General features: G+C 43.4%; 1 protein-coding gene and 1 long non-coding RNA gene across 2 annotated transcripts in view; one reads left to right on the plus strand and one right to left on the minus strand.

Annotated features, from left to right (window-relative positions):
• Positions 1 to 10,387, plus strand: part of SLC20A1 (solute carrier family 20 member 1) — a 43,766-nt gene extending 33,379 nt beyond the window's left edge. The window contains 4 exon segments of the mRNA XM_077469597.1: positions 817 to 1,375; positions 2,326 to 2,511; positions 3,834 to 3,918; positions 9,327 to 10,387. Of these exon segments, the coding sequence (XP_077325723.1) occupies positions 817 to 1,375; positions 2,326 to 2,511; positions 3,834 to 3,918; positions 9,327 to 9,488 (992 nt within the window). The 3' untranslated portion in view covers positions 9,489 to 10,387.
• Positions 1 to 15,079, minus strand: part of LOC143963563 (uncharacterized) — a 72,598-nt gene extending 57,519 nt beyond the window's left edge. Inside the window, exon 1 of the long non-coding RNA XR_013270999.1 lies at positions 14,611 to 15,079. This is a non-coding gene — a long non-coding RNA (uncharacterized LOC143963563). The remainder of the gene's footprint in view (positions 1 to 14,610) is intronic.
• Positions 15,080 to 25,296: the final 10,217 nt, after the last annotated feature.

Raw genomic sequence — 25,296 nt, forward strand, 5'->3', positions numbered from 1 at the left:
GCCATTTACCTTTTTCAAACAAGTGCAATCACCATGTGACATGAGCTTTTATCTTCATATTTATAGATTGTAAACTCTAACGAGCAGGGCCCTCTGATTCCTCTTGTACCAAACTGTAATGTAACTGTAAGGTATGCCCTCATGTTGTAAAGCGCTGCTCAAACTGTTGGCACTATATAAAACTTGTATAATATTGTAATGGAGCTATTCTAAAAAGGAGCGACTCAAGTCTCCGAATTAAAAAAAATAAATAAACTTGCAGCATATGGTTCTCAACAGCAGTTAAAGTAGTCTTTTTTAGGCCCCATTCACATCTAGTGACTGCAGAGCACTGCATACCGCCCCGTACAGCGTTACTTCAGGGCAGCTTGCAAAACTAACTTGTAGAAGTCAATGCAAGCGACTCGGAAGTCATCCTGAAGTAGCACAGGAACAAAGTTCCTGTGCTACTTTAGGATGACTTCTGAACTTTTTGTTCCTGTGCTACTTTAGGATGACTTCCGAGCGGCTTGCATTGACTTCTATGAGTTTGTTTTGCAAGCTGCGCTGAGGTAACTATGTACGGGGCGGTATGGAGTGCTCTGCAGTCACTAGATGTGAATAAGGTCTAAATTATTTTAACTGCTGTTGAGAACCATGGGCTGCGTGGTGGGGTGTTTACCCCCCCCCCCCCCCCCCCCCCCCCTAGATGCTGTTTTGAACCATGTGATGCTTGTGATATGCAGCCTTAAGTGGTGAAATATACAGACCTTAATGGAATGCACGAGTGGACCATTTTAAACTTTTTTTTTTTTGTCTTCCCCCCCCCCCCTCCAGGAGCAGTACAGTTGCCAAATGGAAACCATGTTCAGTTCAGCCAAACTGTTAGTAATCATATGAATTCTAGTGGTCAGTATCAGTACCACACGGTGCACAAGGATTCAGGCCTGTACAAAGAGCTGCTACACAAGTTGCATTTGGCCAAAGTTGGAGATTGTATGGGAGACTCGGGTGAGAAACCTCTACGTCGCAACAACAGCTACACCTCATACACCATGGCAATCTGTGGAATGCCACTGGACTCCTTCCGAAGCCGGGAGGTTGAGGCACGTCCTGAAGAAGCTGAGAAGTTGACTTGGCATGCAGCAGATGGGAAGAAGAGGGCTCGCATGGACAGCTACACCAGTTATTGCAATGCCGTGGCTGATACGCATCAGGATGTTGGAGAACATGAGGAAGTCAATACAGAGGAAGAAGTGGTAGACAGAAAGAGCAGCAACTCTTCCTTAGAAGAATGGCATGACCAGGATAAGCCTGAGGTGTCCCTTCTCTTCCAGTTCCTGCAGATCCTCACTGCCTGCTTTGGCTCCTTTGCTCATGGTGGAAATGATGTCAGGTTAGTATTTACAGGGCACACCTCGGATCTTTTAACATGAACCAGCACTTTGGCCATACTGGGCAATAGTGGGCTTAATAAAGAACATGTACTCTTTTTTCTCACTGCTTGTTCATGGTTGGAACAGATTTTTGCATAGGAATTCTAGAAAGTGAACAGGGTTGGGGCTGGTGACGGTACTTATGGTGTGAGGCAGAACCTCATGTTAAGAGTGTTCAATGATTTCCTTTTTATACCTGAACTAGGGCTGGGGAAAAAAATCGCTTTAAATCTTGAATCCAGTTGAGAGGTCAAATCCATTCAAAATTTAAGCAAATCGATTTTTAGATTTAATGTAACCGGGGGGGGGGGGGGCTGTCTAGGGGAGATTACACACACATCCCGGTTCTAGGGGTGTCACGAGCGATCGCGGGAGCCTGCCGGGCACTCGCAATGGCTCCGGGGGCTCGCAGTGGTCATGCACCCCTAGTGGCCACAGGGCAAAGAGACTTAACATAAGGTTCTTTCATCCAGCTGTGCCATTCTGCCACAGTAAAACGGCGACTGGTTGGCAAGTGGTTAAAGAGCCACTGGAAGTAAATTACAGACTGGTTTATCTGAGATTTATTTATTTTTGTAAGTTTCTGGGGACTTTTTTTTTTTTTTTGTTTTTTTCCTTTCACTACACACAAAAAAAAACTTCCTAAGCAGTACTGACCCCCTGGTTTGTTGTTGTTTTTTTTTTTTTTTTTTTTTTTTTTCTTTTGCAAGTTCATACATTTTAAGTCGCTCACCTAGAACAAGCATGCTTCATGTGAATTTTGAAAACCTGTGTGTGTGGTGGCTATCTTGAGTCCTCGGCTGTGTGTTTGGCACATTAGTTTATCCCATGTGAAGCCGATATTGACAAAAAGCTCTTATCTTTATTTTTAACAATCATATCTTAGTAATTTTATGTGTTTTTATTGCAGCAATGCTATTGGACCACTGGTTGCCTTGTGGCTGGTTTATGAAACTAGAGATGTGACCAGCAAAGCTGCTACCCCTATTTGGCTGCTCCTGTATGGAGGCATCGGTATCTGCGTTGGCTTGTGGGTTTGGGGACGTAGGGTCATCCAGACCATGGGCAAAGATCTAACTCCTATTACACCATCAAGGTAGGTTGCATAACTACTAACAGCAGTATACTAAAGTACAAAGAATTGAAGTTGCATTTGAATGTGGATGCACAATGCTCAAAACCAGTCTTGGGGTTGTCTATGCCAATGCTAAAACAGGGCTGGTAAGGACCAAAATGCACAAATCCTAAATGTGTTTTTGCTCACTAACCTTGCCAAAGGTCAAGCGCTGGCCATTTTTAGTTTATTGCATTTTGTTCTATGTGTATTTCATAGTTTGGCAGCTGCTTTTATTTTTTCACTTGTGCACTATAGCGTGGTATTTTTTCTATTGTCCTTGCCAAAGGTCTACATGTCTTATTCTACACAAACACTTTAGAATACAAAAATATGCTTTCTATTTTTGCATACCTGGAAGAAGATGGAAGGGGGGAGGAGATGGCATAGACCATGGGTCTTCAAACTATGGCCCTCCAGTTGTTGAACTATAATTCCCATCATGCCTAGTCATGTCTGTGAATGGCAGAGTTTTACAATGCCTCATGGGATGTGTAGTTTTGCAACAGCTGGAGGGCCGTAGTTTGAGGATCCCTGGCATAGACTATTCACTGACTCTCTGACGTAACTTAACCACTTCAGCCCTGGAAGAATTTACCCACTTCCTGGCCAGGCCTTTTTTTTTGATACGGCACTGCGATGCTTTAACTGTCAATTCCACGGTCGTGCAATGCTGTACCCAAACAGAATTGACACTCTTCCCCCCCCATGACTTTATTAGTGGTATTTGATCACCTCTGTGGTTTTTAGTTTTTGGGCTATAAACAAAGTGACAATTTAACTTTTCTGCATTAATACATATCCAAAAACCAAACCTTTATTCATCAGTTTCGTTTTCTCTATGGGATTGCGGCGGACAAATCTGACACTTTGAGGGCCAGTGACATTGCATTGTCAGTGTTATAAAAATGCACTGATGAATGTATGAAGGGGTTAACTGTTCCCTGGGTGTATTATAACCTGTAGGGGGATGGGCTGCCTGGAACACCACAGATTGCTGTTCTTGATGACTGGGAACACCCAGTGGTGGTTCAAGACACAGGCCACTGGAAAGGTAAGTATATAGTGCCGCTTTTTGCTGCAATGACAGGATTACTTTCAGTCATGTCATGCGCTGAGTGATTGGTTTTTGAGGGATGGGTGCAGCTTGTAATGTACCCACTTGTGAAGCAAAGTAGCGAGTTTACCCTTAGTAGTAGTCAGTTTTTGTGGCCCTAATCTTGCTTTTATATATTCAGAGCAATTCGTTTTAAAACGTTGCCTAATTTCCTTTCTCTTTTTATTTTTTTTTATTTTTCTTATAGTGGTTTCAGCATAGAGTTGGCATCTGCTCTAACTGTTGTGATTGCATCTAATGTTGGTCTGCCGATCAGTACTACACATTGCAAGGTGAGGAATGGCATCTCATATATAGTGAACGTGTGTGTGTGTGTGTGTGTGTGTTTTTTTTTTTTTTGTTTTTTCATTATTATTATTGAAGTTTTGACTAAACTGCAATTTCCTATTTATAGAGGCTGCCCTAACCTTTTAGTAATGCTGTTAAAAATTATTATATTCTTTTTTTACCACTGCTGGTGGCAGAGCAGCTGCTGCTGTCAGGCAGAATTTGTGCTGTGGTAGTTGGTGAATGGCAATCGCTAAGTGATGCCCACCCACTTGACACTGAGGACTAAATGAGTCTGAAGCAATGGCTATAAAACAAATTTACAGCTTGTTAGTTGTTAGGGCAGCACAGGATGGGAGTGTGAAGTAACTTGCAAATTGTCTCATTAAAGTATAATTATTGTAAGTGCACAGGCTTAAGATTGGCCTAGTGCCACCCAATCTTTGCTTGGGGGCTTTTATAATGCTGAACAAAATTGTACTAGTCTCAGGGTGGCAATTGTCACAAGGAATGTAAACCTCTTTGTGATGGCAATAGACATGTGACAGGTGGTCTTTGCACTTAAAGCATTAAATGCTAAGCTTTGTTTCTGAATGCATTTGATTTTCAAAAAATGAAGCCGATGGTTCAGAATAAATAAGTCATGTCATTGTTTCGGGTTACTATTACGAACAGCTGATTAAAAAAAAAAAAAAACTGATCCCAGCTTTGTTTGGCTGTTGGGCCAGCTGCTGGACACACTGGCTGTTTGCTTGGACCTCCTGATGGGTGGGAGAGCCCGAGAACGCTGCAGAATGCGGCGGCGTCCTTTCCCACTGCTTGTAATGGCAATCGAGCGGCTGTTGAGACGCTCCGATTGCTATCACAAGAGAGCCGAACGCCGGCTCTAAACTGTATCGGGGTGATGCCTGCAGCTGCAGGCATCATCCTGGTATAACCACCGAAAGTCCAGTGATGTATTGGTATGTTGATGGACCAGGAGGGGGTTAACTTTTTTTTTTTTTTATTTATTGGGGGGTGCAGGGCAATTAAAGTGGTTCTGGCTTGCAATAAAGTAAAAAAAAAAAATAAAAAAAAAAATCTGGCATCCATCAGAAGCCCCCCTCCCCCTCCCGTTGGCTCAGTGCTGTTAATCAAGGCCAGTGGCGGGGGGGACAGGGCCAAGTCCCAGGTCTGTGTTAATGGGCGGGGCTCAGGTGAGAGCACGCATGAGCGCCCCTATGGGAAGCGGCTTCCCATGGGGGGCACTGGACAGAGGGGTTGGGCCAGGAGCGCCGGTGGGGGACCCGAAAAGAGGTTTGTGGCTGCTCCATGCAATTCCATTATAGACAGGTTTGTTTAATACCTTTTTTACAATCTGTGTGCAGAAGAGGGCTAGGAAGGAAGATAATACTGTGAAAGTGATAAGGACAGTGCAATTCTGGCAAGACCAACAGGTAATTTGCTAAAGAATGCAGTCACCACATTGAAGGACTGTAAGCTGCAACATGGTTTTTTGCTGTAGTTGTCCTTTTTATTGTTTGAGTATATATTTTAACATGTGTGATGGTGGTTATCACTCAGATGGATGGCCACTTTGCTTTTGAAAGTGTCAGGCAATTTGCTCAAAGGGGACCAAAATAGACATGTTTTTGGCGAAGGCTGTCACTGTCTAGATTCAATTAAAATCTTTAAAAATAAAGCCTTCAATATTCTACAAAGCTTGATTCAGAATCAATGATTTTATTTTAATTCTAAATTAATTGTCCAGGCACAATTGTCTAGGTCTGGGTTTACACCTCTGCGCTGTGGTTTGGGTGCAGCACGATTGTACATCTGCATTTTACGTGCGGTTTTAGCTGTGCTCCCAATGACTTCTATTACACTGCAGTTTTCTGAAAGCATATTAAAGATGCAGAATGCATGACTGATGTATATTCATGAAAACAGTCTAATGGGAGTGCAGCTAAAACTGCATGTAAAATGCAGATACAATTGCGCTGCACCCAAACAACAGTGCACTGGTGTTGACCCAGACCAAGATGCATGGAGCCATGCAATTCTGTACCTGGACAATGATCATTTTCATTCTAAATAATTCAATCTGAATTTATCTTTTTTTCGTTTACTTTATTTAATTTTATTTTTTATTTTTTCTTATGGGTGCACAAAATCATGCTCAAAAAATGTTAAAGCATCACCCAAAGGACAGTACATCGGGTGGACTCTGCCTTAATTGTTGCAAGTAATTGGTGGCCTTGGCACTTAATCTCCTAATGGTGGTATAACATTTTTCTGTCTTGTACATCATGGGACACAGAGCCACAGTAATAACTATGGATTATATGGCACCTTCGGGTGATGAACACTGTCACACCCTAAACAGGAAGTTCAGTTCCCCATATAACCCCTCCCCTCACCTGGCATACCTCAGTTTTTTTCGCCAGTGTCTTAGGTGTTGCTCACGAGTAAAGATGTGCTGAGCTCTGCTCAGCTGGAATATTCCTTGTTGGGACAAGTTGTGCAACCGGATCCATTCAAAGTGTCTTTACCAGGCCGAAATGGATGGTACCTGGGCCTTGTGTCCAAAGAAACAAGGTTTTGCCTGTAATGCTTCTCTTTTTGGAGAGCTGGACCCCAGGATCCAGTGTTTGTTTGTTTTTTTCCCCAGCCATATTCCTGGCAGGGTGCTTTACAGGCCCAGAGCTGTGGATCCCCGATTTAAAAAGGGGGGGCCCCAGTCCATGAAGGCTTTTTAACGGAACCCACCGTGAGCTTGGGTCTGTTATCACAACCCTGCAGCTGGATGAGATGTGGGAGATTCTGAAGAAATTTTTTTTTTTTTTTTTTTTTTTTTTTTATTCTTGCAGGTTTTTTTGGGTAAATTTTGTCATGCCTATAGTCACCACCAGGGGCTGGCAACCTGTTCCATGCTTGTCAGTCTCGCTGTGTAACAAGCTGCACTTTCCCTCTGGCCCAAGCTCCAGGTAAAGATGTGGGAAAGGGGTGTGTTTTTTTTATTTCCCCCCCCCCTCTCCTAGGAATGTTTCCCCACCTTGGATAGCTTTACTTCAGGCAGAGGGAGCATGGCGTCAGTTGGCGATGTGCTGCGCCGTTCCCATCGGCAGCTCTTCTCTCCTCTCCTCTCCTCTCCTCTGCTCCAGTCCGGTCAGGATCGGAGCCCGTTCGCGTGGGGAAAATTGATTTTGAAATCACCAAGGGGGTACCAGAAGTCAGGCAGCCCAGGGAGAGGTAAACCATATCCCAACCTGGGTAGAAAAACGCGCCATGCATATCTGCACTCTGCCTGCCAGTTCTCTACCCCTGGAATGAAGACTAAAGTCGCCAGCAGTTCCCAGGGGAATGGTCCCTTCACCCCAACATCTTCCTGGCTATATGCCAAAGATGGTGGATCCTGGATGTAGATCTGATTGCGTCCAGGTTCAATAACAAAGTTATCAACTCGCATGCGTAACAGATGCATTGGGATCAGGTCTCACTGATTTATTCCCGACTATTCTGCTGCTACCTTGTCGTCTTCGCAGGATCAAGCGGGAAAAGAAGGCGGGAGTTCTTGTGGCCCAAAGATCTTGGTAGGCAGAAATGGTGAAGATGGTGGTAGCTGCCACGGGGCCCCTACCACAATGTCCCGACCTGCTATCACAGGGATCAATGTTCCACCCTACTTTACAAACGCTAAATTTTAAGGGTTTGGCTATTGAAACCCACATTCTGAAGCGTCCTCTATTATAGACTCTGGAAGGCATATGTATGTTGATGTGAATCCAGGGGTTGGCAAGGCATCCTAGGAAGTATGTCTTGGGTAGAATTCTTACTTCTCTGCAGCTGGGGCTAGAGATAAAACTGGCCTTGAGTACTATCAAGGGGCAGGTCTCGGCCTTATCAGTATTGTTTCAATGTCCGCTTGCTTCGCATTCTTTGGTCTGAAGCTTTATACAGGGGTCAATGTGGCTTAAAGCGGAAGTAAACCCAACGATTTAATGGTTACATTCCCGGCATGCCAGAAATGCTAACTGTCACATTGGTTGTGCTCTCAACCAAACTGTCACACCATCCAATGGCTGGTGTCATAACTGATCACATGTGCAACATCATGGCAGTTGAAGATTAAACTGAGTCCAAGATGGCAGCTTCCATGGCTGAAAATAGGGGGGTTTACTTCCAGTTTTTGTTTTTTTGTTTTTTTTTTCGCGCACCTGAACCATTGGGAATTTAGTTCTGTTGGCATTACAGAAACTGCCTTTTGAGTCGATGCAACATATTCCTTTGGTCCTTTTGACAAGGAAGCTAGTTTTTCTGGTAGCCATTTCTTCTGCAAGAAGGGTATCGGAGTTGGCGGCTTTCTTTTAAAGAGCCATATTTAATCATTCACAAGGATAGAGTAGTATTGCATCCTCATCCTAGCTTTCTGACAAAGGTGATTTCAGGTTTTCACCTAAACCAGGATATTTTTACCTTCATTTTCTTTCAGGAACACTGTTCTAAGGAAGAAAAGTCTCTTTGGATGTAATGAGAGCAGTTAAAATCAATTTGAAGGCGACTGCTCAGATTCGGAAAACAGTTGGTTTCTTTGTGTTGCCTGAAGGTCCTAGGAAAGGACAGGCAGCATTGAAAATCCACTATTGCCAAATGGATTTGGCACGTAATTATTCAAGCTTGTGGCTTGAGGAAGGTTCCACCTTTTTCAAATCAAAGCATACGCCACCAGGGCTGTTGGTGCTTCATGGGCAGTGCAACACCAAGCCTCCATGGCTCAAATCTGCAAGGCCGCAACCTGGTCTTCAGTACATACATTCACCAGGTTCTATCAGTTGGCTGTAAGAAGGCATGAGGATATTGCCTTTGGGCTCATTGTGCTTCAGGCAGCAGTATAGGTCCTCGGGTCTAATTGCACCCTACTTTTGTGTCTCCTCCCCTCAGCTGGCATTGCTCTGGGACATCCCATATAGTTATTACTGTGGCTGTGTGTCCTGTGATGTACGATAAAAAAAATGATTTTTATAACTGCTTGCCTGTAAAATCCTTTTCTTGGAGTACATCATGGTACACAGAGGTCCCTCCCCTCTTTTGGGTTACACGTCTATTGCTGTGCTACAAAACCGAGGTACTCCCAGTAAGTGGAGGGGTTATATGGGGAATTTAACTTCCTGTTTAGGGTGTGCCATATGACCCATGCAGTTATTACTGTGGCTCTGTCCTGTGATGTACTCCAAGAAAAGGATTTTACAGGTGAGCTGTTATAAAAAATCCTATTTTCTACAGTGTTTCAAATGAGAGTGGCTGTTAAGATTGCACTGCTTGAGCCTCCTGATAGTGGGGTTTTTTTTTTTTTTTATTTATTTTTTATATATATATCCTGCAGAATCCATCTTCAGGTATCGGCATTAATGACTTTTCGGATTTTTGTTCTCAGGTTGGTTCTGTGGTATCGGTGGGATGGCTGCGTTCTAAGAAAGCTGTGGACTGGCGCCTCTTTAGAAATATCTTCTTAGCCTGGTTTGTCACTGTGCCAATCTCTGGCCTGATTAGTGCAGGCATTATGGCACTCTTCAAATATGCCATCCTCCGGGTTTGATCATGCAATGTTGTACCACCTGCTATCCAGAATAGTCTCTCAGGACCAAAGATCCACTGCACGTAGCCCATCAGTGCAAACTCCATGAGCTGCTAAGGACACAAGCAAAACGCCTCCCTCCCAATCCCTGCAAGAGGGGCTGTGAATATACATCTGGAATATGCAATGCACTCGCTCTGCAAGGGACGGGCAAGATCTCTAACAAGGAATAAGATGTGGATTTGAAGCAGGATTATCTAGCCTTCCCTTAGTGCTGTAAAACTGCTTTAATGCTTTTTAGTATACGAGAAGAAAAAAAAATCAACCCAATCTACCTGTATACGTATGCTGATCATTCCTCAGTATTAATGTTTCTGTATATAAAACTGCTTGTAAGTCAGCCTTTCTTTTCCAATGTAAATGTTTGCTCATCTTGTTTTTATTGCCCAGGAGACTTTAATGTGTGGGTTTTTTTTTTTTTTTTTTCTCTCTTCTTCATATCAGTTTTTTTTACCACTGTTCTGTAGACCTGCAGATCATTGCATGGCTTGACAGTGGAATGGTTGAGTGGAAATTCACTACTTCAAACCAGGTCTAGATACTTTATCAATGTGAAACCTTAACCTAGATTGTTCATCAATGGGGAAATCATGGCCCATTATACTTGCTGCGTTTTTTTTTTTTTTTTTTTTATATCATAGCAGAATCCAAAGTATGTTTGTTTGTTCTGTTGAGGATGTCCTGTCTTTGGGATGTGGGGTATAGGGATGCTTCCTTCCCCCTCAGTGAAGGTGCAGCTCTGGCTATTCAGGAGACTTGTGATAATGCAAATGAGGATTTTTGTCCTGCATAGTGTCCATTCACTAGTCTGTATGCATCTGTTACTGGTGAAGCAAAAATAAATCGCACTAATTCCACCATATCAGTGTTCACTCGTCTGTGTGACCGTTAACAGCTACCTAACATATACAGCTCAGTAAATGCAATGGGATACAGGGGGAAAAGTCTTGTGTAGTCTATAGAAAATATAATATTGCTGCTAAACGTCAAGACCATGAAGATGCAGGATTCTTCTGTTTTTGATGGGTTAAACAAAACATAAAAACCTTTGCCTAATGCTTTACACACAACTAGATGCAGCCAACTGCTTCACCTTTTTTACATGTGACCTAGCTCCACCATATGTGCAAACTAGTACAGATGTACTGCACTGGCTTTAGAGATGATGCAAAAATAGTTTTCTATGGAACACCTTACACTTGACCTGAGGCAGGTAAGCTCCATAGACCAAGGCAGGAGAGCTTGACTTTGGTCTCATCTGATCACAACACTCACCCTGTTCTCCTCTGAGTCATTTAGATATTCATTAGCAAACTTCAGATGAGCCTGTACATGTGCTTTCTTGAGCAGGGAGACCTTGCAGATGCTACAGGATTTTAGTCCTTCACGGTGTAGTTACCAATTTTTTTTTTTTTTTTTCTTGACTATACCAGCTGCCTTGAAGTCATTGACAAGTCTTGTGTAGTTTTGGGCTGATTCCTCAGTTCTCATGATCTTTGAAACTCCACAAGGTGAGATCTTGCATGGAGCCCCAGACTGAGGGAGATGGACAGTTATTTTGTTTTTCTTCCACTTGAGATCTTGCATGGAGCCCCAGACTGAGGGAGATGGACAGTTATTTTGTTTTTCTTCCACTTGCGAATAATCGCACCAACTGTTGTCACCCTCTCACCAAGCTGCTTGGTGATGGTCTTGTAGCCCATTCCAGCCATGTGTAGGTCTTCAATCTTGTCCCTGACATCCTGGGACAGCTGTTTGGTCATGATAGAGAGATTGGAATCTGATCGCTTCTGTAGCCAGGTGTCTTTTTTTTTATTTTTAATATATATATATATATATATATATATATATATATATATATATATATAAATAAAAATGTATATGTAACAAGCTGAGATTAGGCGTACTCCCTTTTATGGGAGTGTGCCTAATCTCAGCTCGTAACCTGTAAAGAAGACACCTGGGTGCCAGAAATCTTGCTGATTGATAGGGGATCAAATACTTATAAATTGATTTGCATTTTAATAAGTGAAAACTTTTCACTTGTATCCCCCCCCCCAACGTGTTCCTGGATATTTTTGTTCTGTTTCAACTGTTAAACTAAACTTACCATTAAAATTAGACTGATCATTTCTTTGTCAGTGAGCAAATGTACAAAATCAGAAGGGGAGCAAATCTTCCAGCCCCCCCCCCCCCCCCCCCGTAAATACCACTGGAGCTCACATGCCACCAGTGTGTATGTACAGTGATGTGTATAACCAAGCAATTGCCAGTTTAAAGTAGCACAGTGCTGAATAGCAAAAAATTGTATGGTTATGAAGGGGTTAAAATGGGGTAAATGATTACAGTAAAGACCCTTTCTATTCAAGAACCTATTGCCAAATGTCAAGGGATGGAATTTTCACTGGGTGAACATCTGCTAATACTTTGTTAAAAAAACAACCCTAAAGGATCCTGGACAGATTAGCCAAAGAATTGTAAGTCCCTGTACACACGGTCGGACATTCTGCCAACCAAATCCGTTGGATTGTGTCAAACTGTTGCATACACGGTTGGACCAAGCTGTCGGAAAATCCGATCATTCAGAACGTGATGACGTTATTTCGTTACGACGGGACTACGTTCACGCTAGTAGCCAATAGCTTTGGTGTAGGAATTTGATCTGAGCATGCGTGGCACTTTGTCCGATCGGAATTCTCTACACATGATCGGAGTTTGTCCGATCGTACCAGTTTGTCGGAAAATATTTCCAACAAGTTGGAAAATTGGGTCCGACGGAATCAGTCCGCTGCATACCACACAGTCGGATTATCCGACAACACGGTCCGAAAGGACAACTTCCGACGGATTCTCCGACCGTGTGTACAAGGGCTAAGGCCTCTTTCACGGGGTGGATTCTGTTCCTATCAGCTCACAGCTCCTCTGTTGGAGCAGAGCGTGCAGATAACCCATCTGGTCCACTGAGTTTCTGCTGAGCGGACACAGACAGCCCGCTCTGTTGTACGGGCTTTTGTACTGGAATAGACTTTGGAGGTAGTCGGGTGTAAAACCAACAGCAATCTGCTATGCTTAAATGGAAGAAGACTAAGTCCGCTTCCATAAGTCTTTATTTTAAGCTGACCCAGAGGTAGGTGGATGTAAACACAAGTCCATTTACACCTGCCTGTCCAGAAGGATAAATGTACCTTCCAATCAGGTCCACCTGAAAAACTGACAGGCAGACTTAATGGGAACTCCTGTGTGAAAGGGACCTTAAAGTACAGTTGAGTGACAATTCGCAACCACAGTTTTGTAAATGGAACAGACATGTTACAGATGTGTCCTAGTAAACATATACTATTCAGGGAGGTTGATGCTGATAGATTACTAGATGAATTGGGTAAGGTCTCATACACACTGGACACTTTGCTAACTTTCCTAGTCTACTTTCCTCCTGGCAGCAGTTTTGGCAGAAAAGCCATTTGACACTTGTAAACTTGTGTAACGTGTTGAGGTGCACCATACGCTTGGGCATATTATTTCTTTGGAAACGCACAAACAAGAGTGCTGTTGGTAAGTGATCACTAGATGGTGCTAAAGCACAGACGAGTTATACTGGATGGACTGATGCATTCATGTGTGTGTAATATGTAGATCTTATGAAATAAAGCATATATCCAAAGAAACAATAAAAATAAAAGTTTGTATGCACAAGAAACAATTAAAATGGCTCTTTGAAAATAAATGCTGCTGTGCCAAAGATGACAGTAATAGCATACCAGCGCTGTGGGGATCACTGAATAAACAGGTAACTAAGGATGAGGCCAGAATTGGCTGGTGTGATGGTACTCTGCATGGAGAAATTGTACAACAAATAGCACTGGGCTGGCGCACCAGAAGTGATGTCAGGAACTGTAGAAGGACTGGGAGGGAGCCACATGTGCACACAGGAAGGAGGCTTGAACAACAAGCAACGCAGCTGCCATGACAACACATTTCACGGTCTTGTCGCTTTTTCAAAGAACTGAAGTGCCTGTATGTTGGTAAAGGTTCTTAAAGAGGAAGTAAACCCTGATGAGTTTACCTCCTCTTTCATTCCCTGCAAAGCATAATGTACTACTATGCATCGCATAGTAGCCCATTATGTGTCACTAACCTGACACAGGAGCCAGCAAAGTCACTGCTGTCCCCTGTAGTCCGGCGCATCCATCTTATCGGGGGGTCTCGCAGCTCCGCCGCTGTCATTCGGCGAAACGGTCACATGCGCACGGTAGCCGAGACGCACGGCATCTTCGTCATCGACGATGCCACGCTCAGTGCGCCTGCGTGCCGCTGACAGCGGTGCCCGTCTTTGGGCAAATATCTCCTAAACCGTATAGGTTTAGGAGATATTTCTTGGACCTACAGGTAAGCCTTAATCTAGGCTTACCTGTAGGTCAAAGTGGTTTGTAAGGGTTTACAACCACTTTAATTTCTTTGAAATGAATTAAGGCTCAAGCTCTAAACATGCCTAGCATTTAGGTGCGTCAGAAGCTTTTTTTTCCTGCCAAAACTGCTGCTCCTGGATGCACTGGCTGTGGGATTTTGTGTGTGGGGGTTTTTTTTTGTTTTTTTTTTAATATGCCTCGACTCCCCTGAATGCCTGTGGACACATGGGATAACATAACATGCAGGGGTGTTTGGAGGCCGGAAAAGAAAAAAACACCAAATTCTCCCAGGAGCAGTATAAAAAAAAAATGAGGCCTTGTTTATGTGGGAGGAAGAGTTTGATGGAGTCTAAAAAAAAGTGTAATGTCAGAAGGTGTTAATGGTCTTGTATAGAATTTGAAGGCAAAAGGCTGTCCCCTTACCTCATGACAGCCTTGTGGTGGGAAGTTTCAGATCCCCTTGTGATTTAGTTCAGTGGGGGGCATCCTGATAGGTCAGCTGATCTGGGAATATTCTGAAGGGGTCAGCTAGGATAGGTCAATTAAGGTCATCTGACCACCCCAGAATCTTGCAGAAGCCTTCTATTTAAGCAAGGTGCCAAGGGGGTCTTTGCTTCTGGAACAGGCCTGAAGTGACTGGAGGCGAGGACTGGCTCAGGCAGTGTGTCTTTCCTTACCTGTGGGTCAAGTGGCTCTGGAACCAGTGAAGATCGGCTGGAGAAGAGGCTTGTTGGGTTTGCCATGCATAGCAGGAAGAGGAAGATGTGGGGGTCTGTCCATGCGGGAACATATCCCTGTGCAGTGTTCTTCCCATTGCCTTCATGGTCTTCAGCAGGTATTCCTTCAGGAAGCAGTGAGCCAGACTTCTTTGCAAAACTGCCTTCTATTTTATCTTCCTTAAGTCTCATATACATTTTTTTCCCTTCAGATTTACCACAAAAATCAGCAGAAAATCTGATCTTGTGTCTGTGATATGCTCTTCTACAGTTAATATACCTGTATTCCTCAAACTATGCCTGTTTCGGGAGGTGTTTGGTCAGCCGCTGTCTCTGGTCCTGCAAACCCGTCGGCAGGTGCAGACTTGACACTTCCTCAGCCTAGCAAACATATGGGAGTGACTGAGAATTGTTGCAAGGAATTTATGCCATGTATTCTGTTGCCTCTGGGTTATCATCTGTCAACAGCTGACACAGAAAAAAAAAATTATGTTGATTTATTATCTTCATTGCCTTCTGCCAAATAATTTTTACTTCAAGCTGACAAAGAAAGATAAGTCAGGAAGTGAGCTGTAGACCAGTGACTAAACCGATTTTTAATTGGTTTTCAGTTTTTTTTGCATATACTCCAGCATTTTATGTGAAAAATTTCCCCATAAAGTTTCGGCATTGTTTCAATGTGTGGATATCATATTGGAAGCCTATAAAGGTTTTGGTGGGTCTGCTTGGTTTACATACAATGAGGCATTTTGTCAAAAACTGGCCATCCAACCAGCCTTGCAATGGGGGTTCAAAGGATGTTGGGCTATGGTTGAATTTGTTTTTGTCCCAGAAACCATTCATTGCATGACAGCCAAGCACTACGGTTAATGCTAGCATAAGTACAATGTATAAAAGTGTATGCTTTGCATTCAATGATGGGCAGTATCACTGGCTTAATACATGCAAATACCAATGCTCCGTCAGATTAGGTGATGCGTCACATTTCTTAACGGAAGTAACGTTCCGTCGCCGCCATCTTGATACACCCCGCACTCAGCCACTCTAAGTCTACAGTCTACAGTCTGAAGTCGCCAAGCGAACCTCTTTTTATACCCATCGAAATCTTGCATTTCACACTTCTTTTTATCACTAAACTGAGTTTATATTATGAAATACAGTGTTTAGAAGTCTGTGACACTGTTTTGATGTTGAATCTGCCAATCTCACAGGTTTGATAATCTGACAGAAGAACGCTGCTTTTAAAATTAAACATCAAAACCGTGCCGCAGACTAAATACTGTTTCCCGATATAAGTTCAGTTTAGTGGTAAAGATATGTGTGAAATGCAAGATTTTGGTGGGTGTGAAAAGATGTCCTCTTGGCGACTGAACAGTTGTTTGCTAGAATAAGAGAAAATTTTTAAAAGGAAATAGAAGGTACAGGGGTTGGATAAAAATATGCAAACTCTAGATGATTTGCAGGTGTGAAAGTGATTACATAATTTGCATTGAAAGCGGAAGTAATGTAACATTCTTTTGCTTGCGTTGTGTGATAAGGCACCTAGCTAACAGGTGGGAAGCCTCATTTTTGTCATTCACTGCATAAGCTGCTAGTAATACGGAGTCATGTAAGGCCCAATTCACATCTATACATGTTGCGTTTGAGCATTTCTGCAGTGCTTTTTTGCTGTGCATGATGCATTTTTTACCACGATTTGCGTTTTTTTGGGGGGGAAAATTTGTTGTTGGTCAGATTTAAAAATGCAAATCTTGGTAAAAACAGACTACATGCTTTTCTGCAGCTTCTCCATTGAACCAAAAAAAGCACAGTTTTGTGTTTTATAAAAGTCCCTGACCATTTCCAAAAACGCAGAGGCACAAAAATGCATTGATGTGAACGTGTTCCATAGGAACCCATGTTAAAAAAAAAAAAAAAAAAAAAAAAAAAAAGTCCTGCGTTTCTGCAAAAAGCATGAAAAATGCATTAGTGTGAATGGAGCCCAAGAGCTTACGGAGTTTCAAAGAGAGCAAATTGTTGGTGCCCACTTAGCTGGTACATCTGTTACTGAAGTTGCCAATTTATTTGCGGTGTTGTGAGGTACAGTATCAAAGATTATGACGGCATATACAGTTTCCGGGAAAATGTCATCTGATAAGCATAAGTGCAGTCAACATGGTCAACTGACTCAAGACATTGCGCAAGATTTTTGCATGAGGAGTGGTATCAGATTCCATTATGCACCATCTAAGACATCTGTTTGTCAATTCCCAGGAGAATTCAGGCCATCTTGGATGCCAAAAGCAGTCCAACACCATGTTAAGTAACAATAGTTCTTTTACAATTTTCTTTTCCATAATTTTGTCCAACCCCTGTAGATTAGATGGTCCTTCTGCCCATCCACCTTTCCCTAATTTTCACATATCCCAAATCATCCCTAAAAAAAAGAGCCCAAGAGTTTTAGGCTTATTCGTCATCTATCTTCCTTATTACAAGTCATTAAATTATCAATTAGACCCAGAATTACCATCTGTTGCATACACTACCCTTTGATAAGGCAGTCATATTCATATTTAGGTCCCAATGCATTGCTTGCTAAAGCGGACATTAAATCAGCATTTATGTTACTTCCCATACACCCTTCAGGATTTAACTCACTTGAGATCTATTTGCTTTTCCGATAATTTTTATTCAATATTTCAAAAGAAATATACAAAGCTCCAACATTAGCATCTAAAACATTCAATATTACGGCCACGCATACTGGAATGTGATGCATTACAAATGGAACAAATAACATGCTTTCCAACTATATAATGACATATGTTGGAGAGAGAAACGGGAATGAAAGTGAGTAGAAAGAAAAAGGAGAAAGGGGCAATGCAGTAAAGAGTGTACCCTATTTGGATCCTGATCCAGACTACCAAACACAATTTATAGAACATCTAACAAGTATTTAATCCAGGGCTCCCAGATTTTATCAAAACAAGGCCTTTTTATGAAGTAGTATTGCCGAGAGACACTCATTGACCATAATCCAAGACAATGTAGTCTTTACCAAGTCCGATGGAATCATGGGGGACTTTCGTGACCTGGCAATAGAGATTCTGGTTGCCCCAAAAATAAATCCTATGAGCGAGTCAGCGAGACCCGCGATCGGACTCACAGGGGTCCCGACCAGCACGCGAGTGTGCCGCCGGCGGCGCGCTCGCGATGGCAGTGCGGCATTAAAGATTGGACGTACCTGTACGCCAATATGCCTGCCCGTGCCATTCTGCTGACGTATATCGGCGTGCACTGGTCGGGAAGTGGTTAAATAGATTCTGATCGCTCTACTACAAGAGACTAGTGCTTTCTCTTCCTCAGATTAAGGCTTCTGGGGAGAAAGGAGGAAAAATAATATCTTGGTTTAAATGAAAACCTATTACCACCTTTGGTAAGAATTCAGGATGAGGACATCAAACCACCTTATGTATGATGAAATATGGCTCATACAAGACAGAGCCATTAGTTCCAATACTCTTCTAGCAGAAGAAATGGCAAGCAAAAAAGATTATCTTTCTTGTTAAAGAACCAAGAGAATTTCTCGTAAGATTCAAACGGCCGATTTAACAAAGCCAAGACCAATTTTCAATCCTAAGGATTTAGAGGTGCCTTGATAGGGGGAATAAACCGTGTTACCCCCTGAATAAGCTACACACCAAGAGTGGGAAGCAAGAGGCCATAGGAAAAGACATCAACACGGCCTGGATCTGGCTCCTGATAAAAGTCAAGGCCAGCTTCATATCAGATCCCATATGCAGGAATCCTGCCTATTGACATACTTCCTGGGGTGCCAACCCCTGGATCCATACCAAGAACCTATGCCTTCCAGATTCTATAGTAAGTGATTCTGGAAGCCGGCTTCCTGGAATTAGTCAAAGTAGACACTACTAAAGGAGATCACCCACGATCTTTATAGAGTGGGATTCAACAGTCAAACCTGTTAAACTCCTTGTCCGTAAAGTAGGATGAAATACTGGAACCTGTGCAAGAAGGTCTGGCTATAATGGCAGAGTCCAAAGGACTTCTACTGCCCTCTTTATGATCTTGATAAATTAAGATCTTCTGGGACCTGGCTGGGGCCACCAGAATCACCTCCTTCTGTTCCTGCTTAATTGTGCAGAGAAGGCGCGGGAGTAGCAGAGCTGGAGGAAATTCATAGATCAGTGAGAACTGATCCCCTGGGAAGACTAATGCGTCTGTTCTGACTGCTAGCGGACCCCTTGTTTGCCATAAAGTTGTCGACCTTATTAATGAATCTAGACGCGAATAGGTCCCTGTCTGGAGTACCCCATCTGACATATTGCTAGGAAGATGTCGGGGTGAAGAGATCATTCTCCCGGAAATAATTGTTGGCGTCTCAAGTAGTACGCCTGGAATATTAAAATTACCGATAGGCAAGGAGTGTTGTGTTCTGCCAAAGCTAGAACATTATTCAACTCTTTTTGGGCTGCACGACTTCTCATGCCTCCCCCGGTGATCAATGTAAACCACCGCTGTGGCTCTGTCAGACTGAATCCTGTCAGGACAGTCCTGTAATCTGACCACCAAGATTCTATGGCCAGATGTACTGCCTGAAACTTCCAACAAAGTTGATAGGCACGGTCCTCTAACCTGGACCATCTCCCCTGGACAGAATCTTCTTCCAGGGCTGATCCCTAGCCTAGAAGGCTGGCATCTGTTGTTAACACCTTGCAGGATAAAGATTTTCCCTCCTGCTGGATAACCACCAATTTAGGCTCCGACCTATGTCGGGAGCCAAGCGTATTGGAAACAAACAAGGCCTGAATCCTCCTTATTCCAGACCAACAGGATGGTGTCTTGAAGCAGTCTTTGAATAAAACTGCACGTAAGGGACGGCCTTGAAGGAGGCCACCATTTCCCCTAAAAATCTCCTGCAGCCAAAATGAAGGAATTTTCCTTTCCTGATAAGTTGAATTAGTCCTACAATGGAACTGATTTATGTCTGGGGCAAGAATACCTTCCTCTGTATGGTATCTATAACCAGCCCTCAAGTAACCTCCTTGATGGTTTTAAGGAGAATCTTCCTAGGCTGAGAATCTAACCTAGAGATTTCAGCTATCTACAGCTGATATCAGACTCTGGTTTTAGACCTGAGACTGAATGATCTATTCAAAGTAGATCTTCTAATAGGCTAGGACCACTATGCCTTGAGCCTTTAACCTGGCTAAAGGAGGTGGCAGAATCTTTCAGAACACTCGTAGTGCTGTGGCTAAGCCGAATGGCAGTGCCGCGATTGATAAAAAATAATGCTATATTTCAAACCGCAGAGATTTCTGGTGCGCGGGAAACTTTGGCACATAGCAATATGCAACTCCCCTCCTTGGAGGATGGACACAGCCGATCGAATTATGAAAGGATCGGATGCTTAAGTGCCGATTCAGATCTCCGAGATCTAGAGTGGGTCTTACCTCTCTGCTTGGCTCTGGGACCCTAAAAGGTTTGAGCCAAAAACCCCTGTTCCACTAAGGGAATCTCTGATATCACGACTGGGATAACAGCTGATCCAGAGGCCAGAAAGAGACACTTCTCTTCTTTTTTTCTCTTTTTCTTTTCTCTGGAACCTTAGGAGCATTCTTTGAGGAGATGGACACTCTTGCATAAAGACTGCCGCATCAGCAGCCCCAAGGACCCCACAGGCAGCACCCAAACAAGACCCGAACCCTCAGATCGAAAGCAGACTGGGCCATCCGGGCTCTTGAAACTCTAGATGTAACCTAGAGAAAAAATAAATAAAAAAATCGCAGAAATCACTCTGCTCTTAACATTGTTCCTGCCAGACTGAGAATCGCAGGACCTTTCCCCTCACTCAAACGAGTGGGGGTGCTCCTTCATGAGAAGGCCTTATCATTCTGCTTCATGGGCTTTCTACCCCAAGATCCTGGTGCTGCCCCTGTCGAGACCGCCTAAAGGCAGATACCCCAGGCATTGGGAGAGGCTGCATGATTAAAGGAGAACTGTTTGAACCTCCTTTTATTGGTAAAGAGAGCTTTACCCCTTTTGGATGTACTTATCCACTCTAAATAGTCATACCCCAGGAAGGGACACAGACTGGCTAAGGGTTTTCACCTGGTACTTCGGCTGATCAATATCTCAGCAATGGACCTCTGCAAAATGCACTAGTCCAAGTATAAGCCATAGGGCTTAAACGATCGAGTCCTTCATAGCATCTGTGAGACACAGTGCGTCAAATACACCAGCCCCCTTACTGGGCCTGCTGATCAGGCAGAACTTTCAGGTATCTCACACCTGTTCCTTAAACCCTTGGGAGTCCATATTCCAATGTATTGGCGTGACTCAAAATGTGCTCGACCACAATAGTGGAGCAGACGTTAAAGGGTTAATGGACTAAGCTACTCCAATTGCAGCCAGAACTGCAAAGGACATCTTGTCTTTAAAAGGAAAATCCAACCTTAACTTGCTGAAACCTTTAACATCAGTGCATTATCCACTGGACATGTGAGACTCTGCTCACTGAGGTGATTGCGGCATTAATACCTGGACCCCCCCCATTTATTTCATAGAAATGTTCCCATTCAGAATACATAAGCTATGCATGAATAGAAAAAAACATCCCCAGGTGGGGGAGGTTCAAATGAACCCTATTAGAGGTAGATACCTCAAGAGCCTGTGGCAGGCAACAAAATGGTTAAGTAAGGGAGTACATAGATACCTAACATGCCACACTTCAAAATTGCACATGCTCGTGAAATGGCATGTTTTGAGTTACAGAGGAGGTCTAGGGCTAGAATTATTGCTCTTGCTCTAACGTTTGTGGCGATACCTCACATGTGTAGTTCGAACACGGTTTTCATATGTGGGTGGGAATTGCGTATGCATTTGCTTCTGCGTGCGAGCACATAGGGACAGGGGTGATTTAGATTTTTTTTTTATTGTTAATTTTACTTTTTTTTTTTTTAGTTTAACACTTAGAAAAATTAGATCACTTTTATTTCTATTACAAGGAATGTAAACATAGGACTATGGCATGATCGGTCAATAAGACAATAAGACCCCACATCTCACCTCTAGGCTGGGAAGCCTGAAATTCCCTGCCAGTTAAATTTTTACAGTAATCAGTGCCATTTTTTTTTTTTAGCTCCGATCGCTGTATAAATGTCAAATGGTACAAAAATAAAAGTGTCAAAAGTGTTCGATCTGTCTGCCATAATGACGCAATTACAGGCCTACCTTCAGGTGTTGACACAGGTATAACCAATACAGGAAGTTGACTCTCCTATATAACCCCTCCTCCTTCCAGGAGCACTCAGTTTTTGTAGCCAAGCAATACAAGTAATATACTCTCACTCCATAAAACAGAGGGGCAGGAGCTCTGTGTCCTATGATGTACTCTAAGAAAATGATTTTACAGGTAAGCGGTTTTAAAAATACAATTTTCTTTATCGTACATCATAGGACACAGTCTCAAGTAATTACTTGGTGGGATGTCCCATAGCAATGCTACTTGATGGGAGGGAGACACAACCCATAGGGTAACCCCCAGATCTGAGGACTTATACTGCTGCCTGCAGCACACTGCGCCCGAAGGTGATATCCTCATTCCATCTTACATGCACTTGATAAAATTTTGAAAATGTATGTACTGAAGGCCAAGTCGCGGCCTTGCAGATTGGAGACCTGGAGGCCTGGCGACGCACTGCCCAAGAAGCACCAACCGCTCTGGTAGAGTGCACCTTAACTTGAAAAGGGGGAATCTTTCCCTTTAAATCATAAGTTTGAATTATAACTTGCCAAATGCACTTAGCGACAGTGGATTTTGACGCTGCCTGTCCCTTCTTAGGACCCTCTGGCAGAAGAAATAAGACATCAGTCTTACGAATCGGAGCAGTTTTCTTAAATACATTTTCACTGCTCTCACTACATCAAGACATTGTAGTGACCTTTCTTCCCTGGAACAAGGTCTTGGGAAAAAACCCTGGCAGGACAATATCTTCATTCAGATGAAAGCCTGAAACCACTTTTGGCAAAAAAAACCTGGACGAGGGCGTAACACCACTCTGTCCTCATGAATAATCAAATATGACTCCTTACAAGAAAAGACCAGCTAATTCTGAAATCCTCCTTGCTGAGGATATAGCAAACGAAAATATCAGCTTCCTAGTCAGAAGGACTAAGGGAACATGCTGCAACGGTTCGAATCGCTGTTTTTGTAACACTGACAAAACAAAATTTAAGTCCCAAGGGCTTAAGAGTGATTTAACTGGCGGATTAATCCGCAGCACTCCTTGCATGAAACCCTGGACTAAAGAATGCATAGCAAGCAGTCTTTGAAATAAAAATTGATAAGGCTGAGACTTGGCCCTTAATAATACTCAGAGCCAACTTCATCTCTACGCTTAATTGTAGAAAGGTAAGAATTCTGCCTATGATATAACTCCGAGGGTACCAACCCTTGGACTCACACCAGGAAACATAAGCTTTCCAGGCTCTATAATATATAGCTCTATAAGCTGGCTTCCTAGCATTAAAGTAGAGATAACTGACATGGAAAGCCCACGTTTATTCAGAATGTGGGTCTCAATAGCCAAGCCGTTAAATTTCGCTTTCGTAAAGTAGGATGGAATATCGGCCCCTGAGATAGCAGGTCTGGCCTTAGTGGGAAGAGCCCTGGACCCTCCCCTGCTATCCTTACGATCTCTGCGTACCATGACCTTCTGGGCCATGCTGGTGCTACCAGTATTACCGATTTTCTTTCCAGCTTGATCCTGCAAAGAACTTGAGGTAGCAACTGAATCGGGGAAAAGTACATAGATCAGTAAAAACTGATCTCATGGGGTCGCCAACGCATCTGTTCCATATGCGAGTGGGTCCCCTGTCCTGGATGCAAAGTTGACTAGCTTAGTGTTGAATCTGGACGTTATAAGGTCTACGTCCGGAGTCCCCCATCTTTGGCAAACAGCCTGAAACACCTTGGGGGTGAAGAGACCATTCTCCTGGGAATAACTGCCGGCGACTTAGATAGTCCACCTGCCAATTCTCTACTCCCGGAATGAAAACTGCAGATAGGCATGGGACATTCTCTTCTGTCCAAGTTAGAATCTGGTTCACCTCTCTGAGCTGAGAGACTCTTGGTGACCCCTTGTGATTGATATATGCCACAGCCGTGGCATTGTCGGACTGGATCCTGGCAGGACAATTCTTTAACCTGGAGGTCCAGGTTTCTAGAGCCAGATACACTGCCGGAATCTCTAGGATGTCGATGGGCAAGGCTCCTACTCCCCAGCCTGAAAAGGCTGGCATCTGTCTACCTTCCAGATAATTGATCTGAAGGACTTTCCCTTCAGCAGGTTCCAAGATAGTAACCACCAACTGAGGCACTGAGGCTTTGGGACACTCATGGGGACAGCCACATTGGCAAGTCCAAAGCTTGAATCGTTTTGTTCCAAGCAGACAGAATACTGCTTTCAGTTTCAAATGGAATTGAGCATATGGAACTGCTTCGAATGAAGCTACCACCTTCCCTAAAAACCACATGCAAAGGCGTATTGAAGGATTTCTCTTTGACCTGATCATCCTCACCAGCTCTTGTATGGAGCTGATCCTTGCAGGAGGTAAGAACACCCCTTTTCTGGGCTGTGTCTATGATCAGGCCCAGATACTCCAGCCTTCTTAGTGGCTTTAAGGAGGATTTCTTTAGGTTGAGAATCCAACCAAAAACTTCCAGGTAACTGCTAGTGATGGCTACACCTTGCTTCAAGCAAGCCACTGACTCGTCTATTAACAATAGATCGTCTAAGTAAGCCAAGACAGTTATGCCCTGTGCCCTTAACCTGACTAGAGGTGGGGCTAATACCTTAGTGAATACCCGAGGTGGTGTAGCAAGCCCGAAGGGCAAGGCTATTAACTGAAAATGCTTCTGTTCTACTTTGAACCGCAGAAACCTCTGGTGAGGAGGAAATATATGGACAAGCAGCTATGCATCTCTGATGTCGATGGACACCAGAAGTTTTTCTCGCAGGATGGAAACAACTGACTTGATTGACTCCATGCAAATGGAGAGGATTTTCAGGAACCGATTTAGATTACGTAGATCTAGACTTGGTCTGATATCCCCATTTGGCTTTGGCACCGTAATTAGGTTTGAGTAAAACCTCAAACCTTGCTCTTGTCTGATCACCCCTTGAGGCAATAATCGGTCTAATGCTTGCAACAGGGATTGCCTTTTCCCTGGATCCTTGGGAATGTTTGATCTCAGAAAACGAGATGGTGGAAACTCTCAAAGCTCTAGCTCGTATCCTAGAGACACTGTGGAGAGAGTCCATTTGTACTGAATCTCCCTTTGCCAGACTTCTGAGTACATCAGAAGTCTTCCCCCCCCACCTTGGTGAGGGGAGATGCCTCTTCATAAGGAGGTCTTGTATTCTGCTTTGCAGACTTGTAGCCCCAGGTCTTCCTTTATGCCTGGTCTGATGGCAGAGGCCGAACAGTTTAAATGAAAGACGCTTATATTTTCTTTTGACTGGCAAAAGAGTACTATTTCCGCTGGAAATTGTTTGAATGTATTTATCCAAACTATCATCAAATAATCGTTCTCCCTTAAAGGGGAAACTAGTTAGAAGGTTCTTACAAGGCGTCTCAGCTGAC

This window comes from Lithobates pipiens, unplaced genomic scaffold (genome assembly GCF_037356315.1).
Source record: "Lithobates pipiens isolate NorthernLeopardFrog02 unplaced genomic scaffold, aLitPip1_a1.2 Scaffold_8, whole genome shotgun sequence".
In the NCBI taxonomy this organism is placed as follows: Eukaryota; Metazoa; Chordata; class Amphibia; order Anura; family Ranidae; genus Lithobates; species Lithobates pipiens.